The sequence below is a fragment of the Xenopus tropicalis genome, chromosome 1, assembly GCF_000004195.4.
Source record: "Xenopus tropicalis strain Nigerian chromosome 1, UCB_Xtro_10.0, whole genome shotgun sequence".
In the NCBI taxonomy this organism is placed as follows: domain Eukaryota; kingdom Metazoa; phylum Chordata; class Amphibia; order Anura; family Pipidae; genus Xenopus; species Xenopus tropicalis.
In genome coordinates this window covers 85,496,837-85,514,703 of record NC_030677.2, presented here as the reverse complement: position 1 = coordinate 85,514,703, position 17,867 = coordinate 85,496,837, and the positions used below count along the sequence as shown (strand labels likewise).

Genomic DNA, 17,867 nt, shown 5'->3' with positions numbered 1-17,867 from the left:
AGGTCAAAACACAAGAATCAAGCAGCAAAATACACCCAGGAACTCGAAAGCCTATTTTGGGAAATTAAAAATAATGCATGGTGCCTTCAAATTTTAGAATTTCGCAGCGTGCATGATGACGTCATGCGGCGCGTCAGAATAAAAGACACACGCAACCAGCACACCCATCATTAGTGAGCGAGGCGCACAGAGGGAGGTGGCTGTAGTAATATTGTATACAAATGGCTACCAGGAGTTGAGCTTCCACTGCCAGAGACTGCATAAGAAACTTAAAGAGGCGGTGGGGCGGAGCCAACACCCGATGAGGCCAGACGTCTCCTAAAGAGCTCCGTGCAGGGGAAGCTCACAAACAACAGGGGTAAAGCCCAAAAAACAGGCAACTCACGCCAACTCACCCTCTAAATGACCCACAACATGGGCAAGATAAAAAAGAAAGCGTCACTGATGAAAATTACAGCGTTCTATCCAAAAACAGGATCACAGGCAGATGCATACTCCTCATCCCAAGATGGCGCCGACTCCGACAGCAGTAGCCCAGCGCGTAACACAGAGGATGCAGGTATAGTAGCGCAACGCCTAGCGACTACCATTAGACAACCTAACATTACCCTGCCTATACTGAACTATACTGAGCTACTTACCTCACTCAGATCAGACATTCAAACCGATTTCAAAAAGGTGATGGCAGAACTTAACCACGAGGTTAGGCAGCCAGAAGGTGCACTGACCACCTGGAAAATAAAATGGCAGAACTAGTAAGCTCTCACAATGAACTCATAGACACAAACAGTACACTAGAAAGTGAAGTACAACTACTAACAAACAAATTAGCAGACATCGAGGACAGAAACAGGAGAAATAAACTCAGAATCAGAGGCATATCGGAGCAAATAAAAATAGAGGATCTGAACCACTACCTCATAGAAATGCTCCACACAATATTGCCACATGAAAAACCAGAACAGCTGCTAATCGACAGAGCCCACAGACTGCCACGCAATAAAAATGCACCTCCAGGTGTACCCAGAGAGGTCATCTTAAGACTTCACTTTTACCATGTGAAAGAACTAACACCAAACGCTTTCCAAAACAAACAAGAACTACCAGACAAATACACAGCACTTCAATGTTTCCCAGACCTATCTGCACATACCATGAAAAAATGCAGGGACTTTGCGCCAGTAACAGCAATACTGAGAGATGCAGACATACCATATAGATGCCTGTTCCCAGTAAAACTAAGAGTAATGTACAAAGATACACCATATATTATGGATTCCCACAACAAGGGAACCACCTACTGAAATAGTGGTCATTACTACCACCACAAGACACAACAGGAATGGCTACCTGCTAAACGCAACATAAGAAAACCCCAAGCAAAAACACAATACTAGAGCAAGCAGATCAAGAAAACGACGACAACATCTGAACACCACCATAAAAATCTGATGCTCACATAATAAAGTCATTACCCCACAAGGAAAACCATCCCTCTCATCCCCCTGCAGCTGCTTAGGTAAAACTGTTTCTCACCCCCCCCCCACCTTGGCTTGGAAAAACCAGCAAACAACGCTAGACATACAGCAACAATTACCATCCGAAACCACAAGCTGTACAAAATCAAGCCACTTTATACAATACCTGTGTAGTATTGTTGTAAATATGTTCAAATGTTTTAACAACATGTTATTTTTACTTTCAACCCTTTCTACTCTCTTTTACCCTCTCCCATCCCCCTCCCCCCCCATGCATGTGCCAGCGATCATAAATGAGCACAAGGAAGCCAACTGCAGCCAACCGACCCAAGAACCGCACCAAACCAACAAACCCAAGGTCGGTGAGTGCAAACTGAGCATCATATACAATCCACATCTATGGCATCCACAATAACCACGCTAAATGTAAATGGCCTGAACAGCCCCAACAAGAGATCCCAACTTATACACTGGGCAAAACGAGAAAAACCGACCATTCTTTGTCTCCAAGAAACCCACCTAATAAAAGGGCAACCCACCAGACTTACTGATAAAGAATACCCTAGCCAAATATACGTAAACAGCCCCATAAAGAAAAAGGGAGTGGCAATCTGGTTCCATAAAACCATAACCCCACAAATAACCAAAGAAGGCAGATACCTTATCATATTAGCACAGATACAAGGCCAAACCTACACAATAGCATCAGTATATGTATCATGTATCACGGTAGTCTGATGATTAGTAGCCTCTCCTGCGCTTCCCACTGGACCTGAACACCGGATGTGGAAACAGTAACAGGCCCAGCTGAAGAATAGCAGTAGTGCCGTTGATGAGAAAACCGGTAATAAACAGTCTTTGTACAGCAGTAATGCAAACAGGCACTATGAAGCAGGGGTAGTCGAGAAACAAGCCAAGGTTAAACCGAGAATCAGAGTCCGAAAACAAGCCAGGGGATGATCAGAAGAATAACCAGAAGCCGAGCCAAAATCAGAAGTCAGAAGAACAGTCAGGAGGATTCAGGAACGCTTAGGGGCTGATTTACTTACCCACGAACGGGTCGAATGGAGTCCGATTGCGTTTTTTTCGTAATGATCGGTATTTTGCGATTTTTTCGTATGTTTTGCGATTTTTTCGGATTCTTTACGAATTTTTCGTTACCAATACGATTTTTGCGTAAAAACGCGAGTTTTCCTATCCATTACGAAAGTTGCGTAAAAAGTTGCGCATTTTTCGTAGCGTTAAAACTTACGCGAAAAGTTGCGCATTTTTCGTAGCGTTAAGTTTTAACGCTACGAAAAATGCGCAACTTTTCGCGTAAGTTTTAACGCTACGAAAAATGCGCAACTTTTTACGCAACTTTCGTAATGGATACGAAAAACTCGCGTTTTTACGCAAAAATCGTATTGGTAACGAAAAATTCGTACAGAATCCGAAAAAATCGCAAAACATACGAAAAAGTCGCAAAATGTTCGTTTTCAAGTCGGAACTTTTCCAATTCGGGTCGGATTCGTGGGTTAGTAAATCAGCCCCTTAGTGTCAATTTGCAGGCAAAAGATCACTTCGCAAAGTGTGTTAGGCCTGGGCGTCCTTAAATCCGCAGGGAGCATGCGCGCAGCGTCAATACGCGACGTGCGTCAATACGCAGCGTGCGTCAATACGCGGCGTGCGTAATCTCGCGCCCCCGTGCGCGCGCGCCTAGCCGCGCGCCCGCGCATGCCGCGCGTTTAGTCGCGCGCCTGCGCATAGCACACGCTCAGACGCGCGCCCATGTGCGCCCGTGCGGACACACGCGCCACGGAGCGCACGGAGTTGACAATATGCCCCAACAAAAAAACAATCAACCTTCTATCGGAAATTTTTTAAAGAACTAAACAAACTAAAACAGGGCCACACAATAATAGGAGGAGATTTAAATGTACCCCTACAGCAGCACATAAATACAAAATCAGAAAAACATGAGACCAAAAACTTACTCATGCTCTAAACTTAAGAAAACACCTAAAAAACCACTCCCTCTATGATGCATGGAGAGAATACAACCCTAAAGAAAAAGATTTCACATACTACTCCTACCAGCATGCAAGGTACTCAAGAATAGACTACATACTGGTCGACAAAACCACACTCCAACATTTAACCAAAACTGTCATTGGACTAAGATCATGGACAGATCATGCCCCAGTCACAATCTCCACCACCTTCAGCCAAACAACCCCTCCACCTCACACTGGAGACTAAACGAGCCACTGTTGCGCAACAAAACAGTAGCACAAGACTGCAGCCAAACATTGAAAGAGTTTTTCTCCCTAAACTCAACTTCTGATATCTCACAGTCCACCTTATGGTGCGCACATAAAGCAGTCATCGAGGCCAACTTATCAAAGCCACATCCCAAATCAAAAAACAAAGAGAACACGCAGGGAAAACTCAAGCCCTACCAATCAACATCCCACACCAGACCCTCCAACAACTACAACAAACACACAAATTTGACTGGAAAGAGAAATCTATCACATATCTGGGAATTAAAATACCAAAAGATCCCGAACTAATGTTCAGGTTAAACTATGAACCACTGCAAAGACAAATACAAACAGACTATCACAAATGGAAACCCCAAAATATATCATGGCTGGGCAGAATAATCACGGTTAAAATGAATGTCTTACCAAGAATTTTATATTTGTTTAGAACGATCCAAATTCCCCTCCCCATGAGATATATTAAACTGCTCCAAACCCAAATGAACACATTTATCTGGCAAGGAAAAAAGCCACGAATTGCAGCTAGAGTACTGCAACAACCCAAATTAAGTGGGGGACTGGGGATACCAAACCTGGTAAACTATAACAAAGCCTCACTGCTTGAAACTGCCGTCAGGATGCACTGCCCACCAGAAAACAGAAAATGGTTATTAATAGAAACGGGCTTTCTCGATAACTTAATGCTTCCAAACCTGCTGTGGCTACCGCCAAAGGCAAGACCCAAGAACTTAACATTATTACCGACTACGAAACTAACACTACTGAACTGGGACAAAACCAACAAAAAAGGGAAGTTGGGAAAATTCCCCTCCCCAATATCACCCATTACCAATACGCAACGATTCATCCAGGATCTCCCGGTACGGAATTGGCTAGATAAGGGAATATTAACACTGGGAGACTTCTATACCATTAACACCATACTGACATTCCAACAACTACAGGACAAATACCAACTACCAGATAAGGAACATTTTACCTACATCAGGATTACAAACTTCCTAAAACAAAGCACACAGGATTACAAAAATAAACGACAACTTACCAGAATGGAACAACTATGTAGAATTGCCCAAAACGGACCCAGGGGAATTCTATCCACGTGCTATCGAATCCTAATGGAGCTACCCACAGAACACAAACACCCATTCATGTACAGATGGGAGGAGGACCTACAAATAAACCTAACCCCAGAACAATGGACCAATATACTCGACGCGACCTCAGGTGCAACAAAATGCACAAACCACCTGGAATCCTACAGGAAACTACTCTACAGATGGCACCTAACCCCAACTAAAATAAATAAAATTACAAGCACATATCCCCCTAGGTGCTGGAGGGGATGTGGCCAAATGGGCACCCTACTACATATGTGGTGGCACTGCCCAACAGTGGCAGACCTATGGCGGCAGGTGTTCAACCTAATAGAATCGGACCTACAAAAACCACTACCAGCTAAACCAGAAACAGCTCTACTACTACACTTACCGGATAGGACCCCACACCCGTGGAGAAAACTCTTATTCCAAATTTTCAATACAACGACAACATACATAGCGAAACATTGGAAAACGGGAGGCCCTTTTAACATAAACCAAATCATACAGGGACTAAACGCAAGGGCTACAATGGAAAGAATGGCAGCCAGTAAGGACAATAAACAAGCCCAATTTGACACGATCTGGGAACCATGGACGAAATATCAAGAAAGAATTAAAAACGCAACTGCAACTGACGGCAGACTCATACCAGTAGGCTAGCACCAGAAAAATTCTTTGCTACCCACCCCAAGGTTTCACCCCCTCTCAACGCAATCAGGTGTTACACCCCCCCTGGAAAAACAGCTCTATTAAACCTAGAATACTTAATAACAAAACCACAAACCTGGTGTCTGTATAGTTACTGAAAATGTATAAGCCACATAATATGTTACTCCTAAAAGTTATATGTTTACTACCTACCCTATCCCTTACCCATCTCCCCCCCCCCCCCACCTACCCCCCCCCCCCCCCCCCACTCTCCTTACCTGGACTTGGAATTAAAGGTCCGCGATATCTTCTTTCCACCTTTCTGTCGATCCAAGTAAAGATCATACTGAATGTTAAAGAGAAATGTTAAGAAAATTATAAGTCGAATGTAATTAGAAATTATGCTTAAATGATGCTATGTCATTACTAATGTACATACGAAAATAAAAGAAGTTATAAAAAAAAAAAAAAAAAAAACAAAGAGAACAAACAATGTAAGACCTGACCAAACAATTAAGCGAACTTGAAACACAAAACAAAGCACAACCCAAGCCCCAAACAACAAAACTAATACTGCAAAAGCTGAAACTTAACTACTATACAAAAGGAAACAAAGCTTCCAAATTACTAGTAAAAAGTCTCCATCAAAAACAACAATCTCAATCTATAGACCACATACTGGACAATACGGGAACCAAAATAACAAACCCCAAAGCAATTGCGGATGTCTTTGTAACTTACTACTCAACATTATACAACTTGAAAAAAGACACAAACACTCCGCAACCAATACAACAAGGAATACAACCCTTTCTTATAAAAGCTAACTTACCGCACATATCCCAAGACCATCTCGACCTTTTGAATGCCCCCATACAACCGACAGAAATACAAACAGCAATAAATACAACCCCACCAGGAAAAGCACCGGGCCCGGACGGACTCTCCACCATATACTATAAAAACTTCCAAACTATCCTACTACCTCACCTGACTCAACTATTTAACCAAATCTTTCAACACGGAAATTTTCCAGAGGAAATGTTAAAAGCCACTATAACTACTATACCTAAGCCAGGAAAACCTCCCACACAATGTCCAAACTTTCACCCTATTTCACTACTCAATTGTGACCTCAAACTATACGCGAAAGTGCTAGCGAACAGAATAAAAGAGATCTTACCAACAATAATCCACCAAGACCAATCAGGATTCACAAAAGGTAGACAAGGATTAGATAATACCAGAAAAATTCTATCACTAATAGAAAAAAACACCCACCAAAAGATACCAGTAATACTACTAGCCCTCGATGCGGAAAAAGCTTTCGATAGGGTCCACTGGCAATACTTGGCAAACACCCTTAAAGCCTTTGGATTCCAAGGAAACATATTACATGCAATTCTAGCCTTGTACACCAAACCAACAGCACAAGTCACCAACATGGGATTCCTCTCTAACCCATTTCAAATCACAAACGGGACAAGACAAGGATGCCCACTCTCCCCGTTAATCTATAACATAGTCTTAGAACCCTTGGCCAAGTCAATCGGAGACTCAACAGAGATAACAGGTATCAAAGCCAGAACAACGGAACACAAACTAGCACTATTTGCTGATGACATCATCTTAACCTTGTCAAACCCAAAACAATCAATCCAAAAAGCCTTCCAAATACTGGAAACCTACAGCCAAATTTCCTACTACAAATTGAATATAAAAAAAACGCAAGCCCTTCCACTAAATTTACCCAAATCAGAACAAAATAACCTAAAAAAGGACTACTCCTTCCAATGGAAACAAGACACTCTAACCTACTTAGGAATTGAACTGGGAAACAATATCCCTAACACGTACAATAACAACTACCCAAAACTACTAAGGTAAATACAAACGCAACTGGAGAAATGGAAACCACTATACATATCCTGGCTAGGCCGAATGGCAGCAATAAAAATGGTGACATTACCCAAACTGCTCTACTTATTCAGAGCTCTACCCATCACATTACCCAAAACCTTTCTCCGGCAGACTCAAACAACAATAGATACATTCATATGGGGAGGAAAAAAAACAAGAATAAAACGCAAACATATGCAACAGCACACAAAAGAAGGAGGATTTTGTGTCCCTAGCATAGAAAACTACTACAAAGCAGCGATACTGGAACAACTAGCCATGTGAAACTTCCCTCCCGACCACAAACACTGGCTACAAATAGAACAGGAAAAAACACATCCACTCACCCTACAGCAACTAATGTGGTCCGAGTCACCATTACAATTAACAAAAGGCAACCACAGCGCTAAAAATCTGGACTCAACAAAAAGCCAACAAACACATTCATACCTTTCCAGCAAAACTCTCACCGCTCAGCACTCTGGAAACAATGATCCCCAACCTCTCCATCACCAACTGGGACCATTTAGGCATAAAAAACTTGGCACAACTAATGACAGACAATACAATGAAATCCAACGAAGAACTACAAACGGAATACAAACTACCAAAACATGACCTATATAAATACTTACAAATTCGCCATCTACTTACTCCATATCTAAAAAACATACCAGACCACCAAACTGACTATGAAAAGTGGTGCTTTCATAAAGCAGAAAAAAAGAAAGGTTTATCCAAGATATATAAAACACTATTGACCCAAACGAACAATGAAAAGCCAACACATATCCAAAAATGGGAAAAAGACCTCAATACTACATTTACACAAACTCATTGGCTCTAAGCAGCCAATGCAGCCTACAAATACTCCAAATGCACCAACCATATAGAAAACCAAAGGAAAATCCTATATAGATGGTATAAATCACCCTCAATCCTCCACCAAATGTACCCAACGTCTTCCCCAAACTGCTGGAGATGTAACAACGAAAAAGGTACACTAATACACATCTGGTGGGAATGCCCAGCACTCACTCCCTTTTGGACAGAAGTCTAGCAACTACTTCATGATACAATGAAAATACATATTCAATTAACTTCACCATTAGCGCTACTTAACCATGGACTACAAGACTTACCCCCTGAACTACAAAAACTTACATTCCACATCATCACTTCGGCCAGACTACTAATTCCCAGACTATGGAAAACAAGCACCATTCCAACTAAAGAGGACCTTTGCATCATCACAAAATCATGTTTATAAACCAGACTTGATAGAGGACTTGATACCCATGCCCATGCACAGGCTACACAATTATACACAGTGAGAAGAGAGGAGTGCAGTGACATCTAGAAAGTGCAGAATGAAAGTGAAAGTGATTGCTGTGCCATACAGGCATAAAGTGGGGAAGGCAATATATGATTGGCAGCTGAGATATTTAAATACAACTATAACAGGTATGAATATTTGAATAAAATAGAATTTGAGTTTAATGTTGATTTTAAGAATAACTTTTATTATACAGTGTGTATGCATATAAACCATTAACCACATGAACTTTAAATATAATATATAACTATTAACTGCTGGGGGCAGCACATACAGCTTTATATTTGGGTAACAGGTCATAATGGACCAAACTTAGCAGTTTGTATAAAGATTTATGAAAGTTCTAAAAAACCACTTCAAAGCTTCCACTCCCACATAGCATTAGGTACCAAGAAAAAATATCCTAAATATGAAAGCCAAGGCTCCACTGAACAGTTTGATGCCCAATGTGCATAGGATCACCAACGTATCTGGAATTTAGAGACCCCAAAATAAAGTTACTGCATACGAATTGCCCTGGAGATCACTTTAGCTACTGAAATTCAACACATTTTACGGCATTTTTTGTGGGGAAAAAAACACACGCACACAAAAAAAACATACATTTTTGCTAAGTACACATTTGGATGAATCAAAAATGAGCACCCATGTCTTTTGAGATACAGAAAATATCATCCACAAACCTATAATAGTGATAGATATTATCAGAAAACATCTAATTTTGCAGAAAAATACCGGTCTCAATATCATGCATGAAAAGGTTTATGTAGGGGCAACATTGCTCCCCATACTTATACCTTACATATGCAAGTAGAATTTATCTTGAAATCGAAAATAATTCTTACCCGAAATAAACTCGCATAAAAATCATATTATAACATTAAATTAGTTGCATTTAAAAACATGCGCACACTCTCTATGCCCTTTTCATGCAGAATGCATTTCTACACACTGTCCACATAAACAGTATATATACAGTGGTGTGAAAAACTATTTGCCCCCTTCCTGATTTCTTATTCTTTTGCATGTTTGTCACACTTAAATGTTTCTGCTCATCAAAAACCGTTAACTATTAATCAAAGATAACATAATTGAACACAAAATGCAGTTTTTAAATGAAGGTTTATGTTATTAAGGGAGAAAAAAAACTCCAAATCTACATGGCCCTGTGTGAAAAAGTGATTGCCCCCCTTGTTAAAAAATAACTTAACTGTGGTTTATCAATTTCAATTTTCAATTTCAATATCAATTTCTGTAGTCACCCCCAGGCCTGATTACTGCCACACCTGTTTCAATCAAGAAATCACTTAAATAGGAGCTACCTGACACAGAGAAGTAGACCAAAAGCACCTCAAAAGCTAGACATCATGCCAAGATCCAAAGAAATTGAGGAACAAATGAGAACAAAAGTAATTGAGATCTATCAGTCTGGTAAAGGTTATAAAGCCATTTCTAAAGCTTTGGGACTCCAGCGAACCACAGTGAGAGCCATTATCCACAAATGGCAAAAACATGGAACAGTGGTGAACCTTCCCAGGAGTGGCCGGCCGACCAAAATTACCCCAAGAGCGCAGAGACAGCTCATCCGAGAGGCCACAAAAGACCCCAGGACAACATCTAAAGAACTGCAGGCCTCACTTGCCTCAATTAAGGTCAGTGTTCACGACTCCACCATAAGAAAGAGACTGGGCAAAAATGGCCTGCATGGCAGATTTCCAAGGCGCAAACCACTTTTAAGCAAAAAGAACATTATGGCTCGTCTCAATTTTGCTAAAAAACATCTCAATGATTGCCAAGACTTTTGGGAAAATATCTTGTGGACCGACGAGACAAAAGTTGAACTTTTTGGAAGGTGCGTGTCCCGTTACATCTGGCGTAAAAGTAACACAGCATTTCAGAAAAAGAACATCATACCAACAGTAAAATATGGTGGTGGTAGTGTGATGGTCTGGGGTTGTTTTGCTGCTTCAGGACCTGGAAGGCTTGCTGTGATAGATGGAACCATGAATTCTACTGTCTACCAAAAAATCCTGAAGGAGAATGTTATCTGTTCGTCAACTCAAGCTGAAGCGATCTTGGGTGCTGCAGCAGGACAATGACCCAAAACACACCAGCAAATCCACCTCTGAATGGCTGAACAAAAACAAAATGAAGACTTTGGAGTGGCCTAGTCAAAGTCCTGACCTGAATCCTATTGAGATGTTGTGGCATGACCTTAAAAAGGCGGTTCATGCTAGAAAACCCTCAAATAAAGCTGAATTACAACAATTCTGCAAAGATGAGTGGGCCAAAATTCCTCCAGAGCGCTGGAAAAGACTCGTTGCAAGTTATCGCAAACGGTTGATTGCAGTTATTACTGCTAAGGGTGGCCCAACCAATTATTAGGTTCAGGGGGCAATTACTTTTTCACACAGGGCCATGTAGGTTTGGATTTTTTTTCTCCCTAAATAATAAAAACCCTCATTTAAAAACTGCATTTTGTGTTTACTTGTGTTATCTTTGACTAATAGTTAAATGTGTTTGATGATCAGAAACATTTTGTGTGACAAACATGCAAAAGAACAAGAAATCAGGAAGGGGCAAATAGTTTTTCACACCACTGTATACTGCCAAGTTGAGACTTAACCCCACTCACAATTGGACAACCAGGCAGATTAACTGGATTTTGGGTAATAGGTAAAAAAAAATGTGAACCCTGGGATAATCACGTTAACATCCTATTCAAATCAGCATTAATTATACCCTTCAACTCAGATAAATCCATGATGTTACCAATTTTTTTCTTGATCTGCACTTTAGGATTTCAGGTAACTTATAATGCTCCATATGATTTAATTTCTTTTCTGCTTTAGCTAGATATTTAGATTTATCCCATTTAACAGTGCAATAAAGCTAAAGTGATCATTAAGTTACACATCTCCCTGACACATTGTGTATGGTGTGAATTTAATGTCATGATGAACTACATAAAATAAAGCACACATTAATTTGCAAGTGGGTTTTTTTGTTCATGGTACACTGGTTGGAAGCTACCAGAATCCTCCAATTGTGCCCTGTTCTCAATTTCTCCCCCCTTGTATGTGTGTGTGGGTGCACACTGGCTTGAGCATGCACAATATCACTATGAGTGGTCATTGCCCCCACCATACAATGACAAGCAGCGGGGGCAATGACAAGAGAATGCAGACTAGGGGTACCTGCCTGGCACCCCCTCATCGATGCTCCCTAGGCAAATGCCTCTTCTCTTCTGCCTATCCCTAGTTCTGGCCCTGCCTTCTTTGTATGCTGTCAGTCATGTAAATATATATATATATATATATATATATATATATATATATATATATATATATATATATATATAAATCAAAGGATTCCCAGTAGTTTACCATACAGATTAGAGGGGATAAACTAAAGGAAATATTTTTGCAGGAATAAACCCCAATCCAGACTTTTAAAGAATATTATTGAAGCATAGGAATACTTTTTGCCTTATGCATTTTGTGCTACAGCTAGCACTTACTCATAGGCATAGGAAGTAGTACAGAAAATATGAAGTTTTTTTAAACTCACAACCCCCAAGAGTACTACTTGAATCAATCACTGTCAAATAGTAACACTTCATGTATCCATTTTTTGCCTTGACTCTGGATCAACTAGCACTTGGCAGGATTTATACACACATAAAAGTTTAAACTTGATGGATGTATCTTTTTTCAACCTCAGTTACTATGCTTAAATCAATCTCTGCCTTCACTATACATAGTCAATAGTGTTCTATATGCTGTAAGATCCCTAAAACTTCTCTAAATTGACCAAATCTATTGTATGCAAAATGATCTTTAGTAGATGCATTCTGCTTCCTTGTAGATTGTTGCACTGTAATATACAATCTCCCAAAGTCAGTCCTAATTGCATTGAGCCTTGGGCAATTTCACATTAAGAGCATTTAGGGCTCTGGCACACGGGGAGATTAGTCGCCCGCGGCAAAACTCCCTGCTCGCGGGCGACTAATCTCCCCGAGTTGCCTTCCCTCTGCCATCCCACCGGCGAACATGTAAGTCGCCGGCGGGATGGCAGACGCGGCGAGGCGATTTCGGGAAATCGCCGAAAAAGCCTCGCGAGTCTTTTTCGGCGATTTGCGCGAAATCGCGCCGCCGCGTCTGCCATCCCGCCGGCGACTTACATGTTCGCCGGTGGGATGGCAGAGGGAAGGCAACTCGGGGAGATTAGTCGCCCGCGAGCAGGGAGTTTTGCCGCGGGCGACTAATCTCCCCGTGTACCAGAGCCCTTAGTAGTAAACCATTTAACCCTCTCGCATCCAGGACTTCTGACGAGCTGCACCCATCCTCTGGAACTCTCTTCCCCGTCCCATTAAGCACTGCCAGACTCTCCAAGCCTTTAAACAGTCTCTTAAAACTCACCTTTTCATTAAAGCCTATAACCTAAACCCTCATCTCAATGAGATTACCCACTGAGCACCCCTAATCTTCCCTCAAACACTCACTAACCACTGGATTTCACCTCTCACTCCGCACCTACTGTCACTTTACACATCAACATGAAATCTAACGCCAGGCTAGTTACTCTGACCTTATGTCTCAGCAGCCCTCCCTTTTAGAATGTAAGCTCTTGCGAGCAGGGTCCTCCCCCTAGTGTCTCCAATCCTCATCCAAATGTAACTGTAACCCATTTTTGTGAATCGTTTATATGTACACGTTAACTGTTCTGTCTTTTGTACCCCTTTATTCTGTAAAGAGCTGCGTAAACTCATGGTGCTATATAGTAACATATTATATATTTACATATTGCATATGTAATATGTTACTATATAGCTATACTATAAACTCATGGCGCTATATAAATAATAATAATAACCCATTCAAGTCTTCACACATCTAACCTCATCAAGTCTCAGTGCTGCTTCTCCTATCTGCTGCAATGGTGTTGACAGTGCAAACCACCCTTGTAATGAACAGATAACCACAGGCTTTAAGTTAGAAAAACAGACTGTCATAGGAAATACACTGCTAAAAGTCTTTAAGTATGTATATTCTGATTATATATAGATCAGACATATTCTGTATTTCTTTTCAATCATCAGTAAAGAAAGAGCGTGGATACACTTTTATAAGATTCTACTCAACTCTACCAAATAAACAGAAATAAAAAATATAGTACCCAGTATTACAGAAATATGATTATAGACACAATGACAAATCCCAAAGTACTGACAAAGAACATGTTTAAATAAGTAAATTGTTTAGTTCGCAAAGTTAAATCATCGTGTTCCTACTTATACAAAATAATCAGCTCAATTCTCTGCAGTAGAGACATTTCACGTGACTGCTAAAGAGGCAGCCTCTCCGTTTAGTCACGTGGTTGGAGAAATGGATCATGGGATATGAAGTTTGACTGCTGTGGTGGAGGGAGCTGCAAGATTAAGGACATTGTAACAGTGAGGTTCACGGTTGGGCGGAGCCTGGAAAAGGGAAGCAAGCGTGGTTAAAGGTACTGTTTAAAATTACTTACACATATAATTGAACTAGAGAACAAAAGCCTCATATAACAGTTAGTGTTTCTAGACATCATACCCTCGTTCTTTCCATCCCCGTTTGTGTGTGGAGGGTGGCTGTCGAGAAATGAGAAAGTTTTACTTTTGGTTTGTCATCCCCTTTAGAGAATATGATATATTACTGAATACAGCAAGCACATGTAATGAACAATTTCTCACAGTGTTAGATATAGAAAATACTGTAATAATACAATATGGTGCTTTCTTCTCTGCTTATGAAGGAACAATCACAGGCTTCTTGTAAGCACAATTCTACAGTTACATCAGCAGTCCCTCTGACTGTCACAGTAAAGACAATCAGTGCTTTGAGGCAGTAGTGTTGTGTTCCATATAGTTCAGCAATACATTTTTATGACTGCCTGTCTGCTACATCAAGCCAATGCTGTGTATATTTGTTCCGTATTCTTTAAAATCATCAACTGTTCTTAGAGGATGCACTTTCAAAAGGTGTGAACTGTAAAAAAAATTGACAAGAAAAAAGTGCCCTTTAGAAGGATTATGAAATATAGTTACAGACTCAATGATAGTTACATTCCACAGAACTAACAAATAGCTTGACATGATTTTTTAAACCAAACTCTTAGGGGCTGATTTACTAATCCACGAATTCAAATCCGAATGGGAAAAATTCGGGTTGGAAACGAACATTTTGCGAGTTTTTCGCGATTTTTTCGTCGCCGTTACAACTTTATCGTAAATTGTTGCGATTTCGTAGCTGTTACGACTTGCGCGAAAAGTCGCGACTTTTTCATAGCCGTTACGATTTGCTCGTACATTGTCGCGACATTTTCGTATTGAGCACTCGTAAACTGCGGGCAAAACTTTCAGACTTTGCATGATTTTGGAAGCCTCCCATAGGTCTCAATGGCACTCTGCAGCTCCAACCTGGCCCAAGAAAAGTCACGATACTGAAGCTTGAATGAATCCGAAACTTTCGTACTGGGCGCGAAGGCTACGAAAAAGTTGCGACAATTCGCGCCAGTCGTAACGCTACGAAAAAGTCATGATATTTTGCGAAACAGTCGTAATGGCTACGAAAAAGTCGCGACAATTTACGAAAAAATTGCAAAATACCGATCATTACGAAAAAAAACGCATTCGGACGCCTTCGGACCGTTCGTGGATTAGTAAATCAGCCCCTTAGTGTAAAAAATGAGAAGGCAGGTCAGGATCAAAGGAGAAGGAAAGGCTAAGTCACTTGGGGATGCTAAAATGTTAGGTACCCCCAAGTGACTTTAATCGCTTACCTTGTTAGGAGAAAACAGCACCAGCCCGGGGTACCTGTAGCGATGCACTTCCTCCTTCTGGCCTCGTTTCGCTACAGCTACACGATAGGCGCATGCGCAGTAGAGTGAAAAGCCGACTTCTCTGTTCAAAGTTCGGCATTTCACTCTACTGCGCATGCGTGCACTTGTGAAGATGGAAGGTGGAAGCACTGCAGGTACCCCGGGCTGGTTTTGTTCTCTCTGAACAGGGGCACCAGCCCGGGGTAAAAGGTAGGCGATTCAAGTCACTTGGGGGTTCCTAACATTTTGGCACCCCCAAGTGACTTTGCCTTTCCTTCTCCTTTGAACACAGCAGAACTTTTATTAAAGACAGTTCTGCTTGTGTGAGCCTGTATTCTTGATGAAATGTATGCTGAATATGGTTCTGTGTGTGTATGCTGTTTGCAAATTTAAATGTAACTGATTATGTATCAAAGGAAAAATGGCCACTGGGTGAAAGCTGCTATTTGCTTTAGGAAAATGTGATGGTGCTAGCAAGTGCAGGGGATATATGCAGTACAAATGATGCCGTTTGGGTGGGGGAGACAGGCCCAACTGATATACACTGTAGGCAAATGTAGGCTTTACATGTCCTTTAATCTCCTGAAAATGCTTTGCCACCAGCAGTAATGTAAATCGCCAGTTTTTCAAAGTAGCCCAAAGTTGCCTCACATGTACCATAGCCCCTCTGTCCAGTGTGGCCCCCCTTCAAGTTGCTGATGACTAAAAGGTTAGAGAGATGCAAAGGTGGAAGTTGTGTTTTGGTTATTACGTTAGACATTCATTCACTCCAGTCCAGCCTTTATAGATTACATTTTCAGCTAAATATATAATATCACATTTTACCAATTTTTTTTTTTAAACTGAACTATTCCTTTAAACTGACAATTTTCCCCACATTTTGACACAAGCTTATTCAGCTAGACTTATGTAGAAAAGTTGCATAAATAAATATAAATGTATTTTATAACACAGATGTACCTGATTCAAAGGAAACAATAACAATCAGGTATGTTCGTGTATATCTGGAAGTTTAGGTAGCGTTAATCCGCCTGAATGGGTTTGTCAAAATGGGCAGGGTATATTTTCTATTTAACTTTAGACAGTTGTCAGCTGTGGGAAAAATCCCACCTGTGATTACCATAGCCACATCGTTGAATATTTAGATTGTGAACTCTGGCTGCAAAGAGGGAGGGATCTCCGAAAAACTTTAAATACAATGTCAGAGAGTCAAGTGTGATCAGATTAATAAGAAGCAAAAAGGTACTGTTTAAAATTGGGGCTAGAATGTTATGGGGATCACTGTTTGTATATGGGGCTAGAATGTTATGGGGATTACTGTTTGTATATGGGTTTTATAGTTATTTGTAAATATTTTTGCATTTGAAAGCAGTTTACATACGGCTGTCCAGGTTTCAGACACATGAGGCTGGGAAGAAGTGATTGCTGTTCCTCAGGCATAGAGGTAGGGCTCGTCTAATCGCCATCTTGGTTTCAGAAAGGAATTTTCCCCCCTGCCCTTTTCCCCCTTGCTTTTCTTTGAATTAACTAGCAGTTGGGTAGGTTTCATTTGGACAAACAGGTTGCGCTAGATCTATGTGTATGCTTTTTCAGACAACTTTACTGTGTAAAGCTGGCCATACATTTTATGCACCTGCTTAGATAAACTGCATGCAGCTACATTACATGCATTGAAGCTAGCAAACAAAGAAACTAATGGCAGCCTTGGATAAACAGACTAGTACAAAGGGAATGGAATGTTAAAGGAGAAGGAAAGGCTAAGTCACTTTGGGGTGCCAAAATGTTAGGCTTTTTTGTTTAAGTTCGGCTTTTCACTCTACTGTGCATGTGCAAATAATAATTGTATATTTTAGCATCACAGTAGTCTTTTATATTATGCTTTTTAAAGAAATGATCCAAGCCCCTCTTAAAGGCATCAACAGAATCTGTCATCACAACATCACTAGGAAGGGCATTCCACAACCTCACTACCCTCACTGTGAAAAACCACCTACGCTGCTTCGAATGAAAGTTCCATTCCTCTTGCCACTTTTGCATGTAAGGGAAATTGTAGTCTTCTCCTATTTGGAGTTGTTTGTAACATTCTAATCACTTTGCCATTCCATGCCTTTTTGCATAGATATTCCATTGTGTTGCATTGTGCCTTTTTGATGTGTGGAGCAAAAGATTTTAACAAGTGCAATATTTAAATTTGTGTGAATTTTGGGGTAAAGGCCCCCATACACAGGCCGATAGAAGCTGCCGATATCGGTCCCTTGGACCGATTCGGCAGCTAATC

The 17,867-nt window shown here is 40.9% G+C and overlaps 2 protein-coding genes and 1 long non-coding RNA gene across 8 annotated transcripts in view; 1 reads left to right on the top strand and 2 right to left on the bottom strand.

The window, feature by feature from the left end:
- The window catches only part of LOC100485787 (glycerol-3-phosphate acyltransferase 3), a 56,141-nt gene extending 55,467 nt beyond the window's left edge, over positions 1-674 (bottom strand). Inside the window, exon 1 of the mRNA XM_031903462.1 lies at positions 642-674. Within this exon, the coding sequence (XP_031759322.1) occupies positions 642-659 (18 nt within the window). The 5' untranslated portion in view covers positions 660-674. The remainder of the gene's footprint in view (positions 1-641) is intronic.
- A 5,098-nt stretch (positions 675-5,772) lies between these two features.
- LOC105946056 lies at positions 5,773-17,150 on the bottom strand. 2 transcript variants are annotated; one of them, XR_001169593.3, is made up of 3 exons: positions 16,971-17,150; positions 14,261-14,757; positions 5,773-5,842 (listed from the first exon to the last, which is right to left on the bottom strand). It is a non-coding gene; the product is annotated as an uncharacterized LOC105946056 (long non-coding RNA). The 2 variants fall into 2 exon arrangements; XR_004223101.1 differs by lacking the exon at positions 16,971-17,150 and adding an exon at positions 15,551-15,585 and having other exon boundaries at positions 14,261-14,360.
- The window catches only part of helq (helicase, POLQ like), a 71,964-nt gene continuing 68,152 nt past the window's right edge, over positions 14,056-17,867 (top strand). Inside the window, exons 1-2 of one of the 5 annotated variants that reach the window (XM_018097412.2) lie at positions 14,056-14,239; positions 16,962-17,033. The gene's annotated coding sequence lies outside the window, so the exon portion shown is untranslated. Of the gene's footprint in view, positions 14,240-16,762; positions 16,832-16,958; positions 17,034-17,867 lie in introns of those variants that run through there. The other 4 variants (XM_018097414.2, XM_018097417.2, XM_002939582.5 and 1 more) reach the window with 4 other exon arrangements.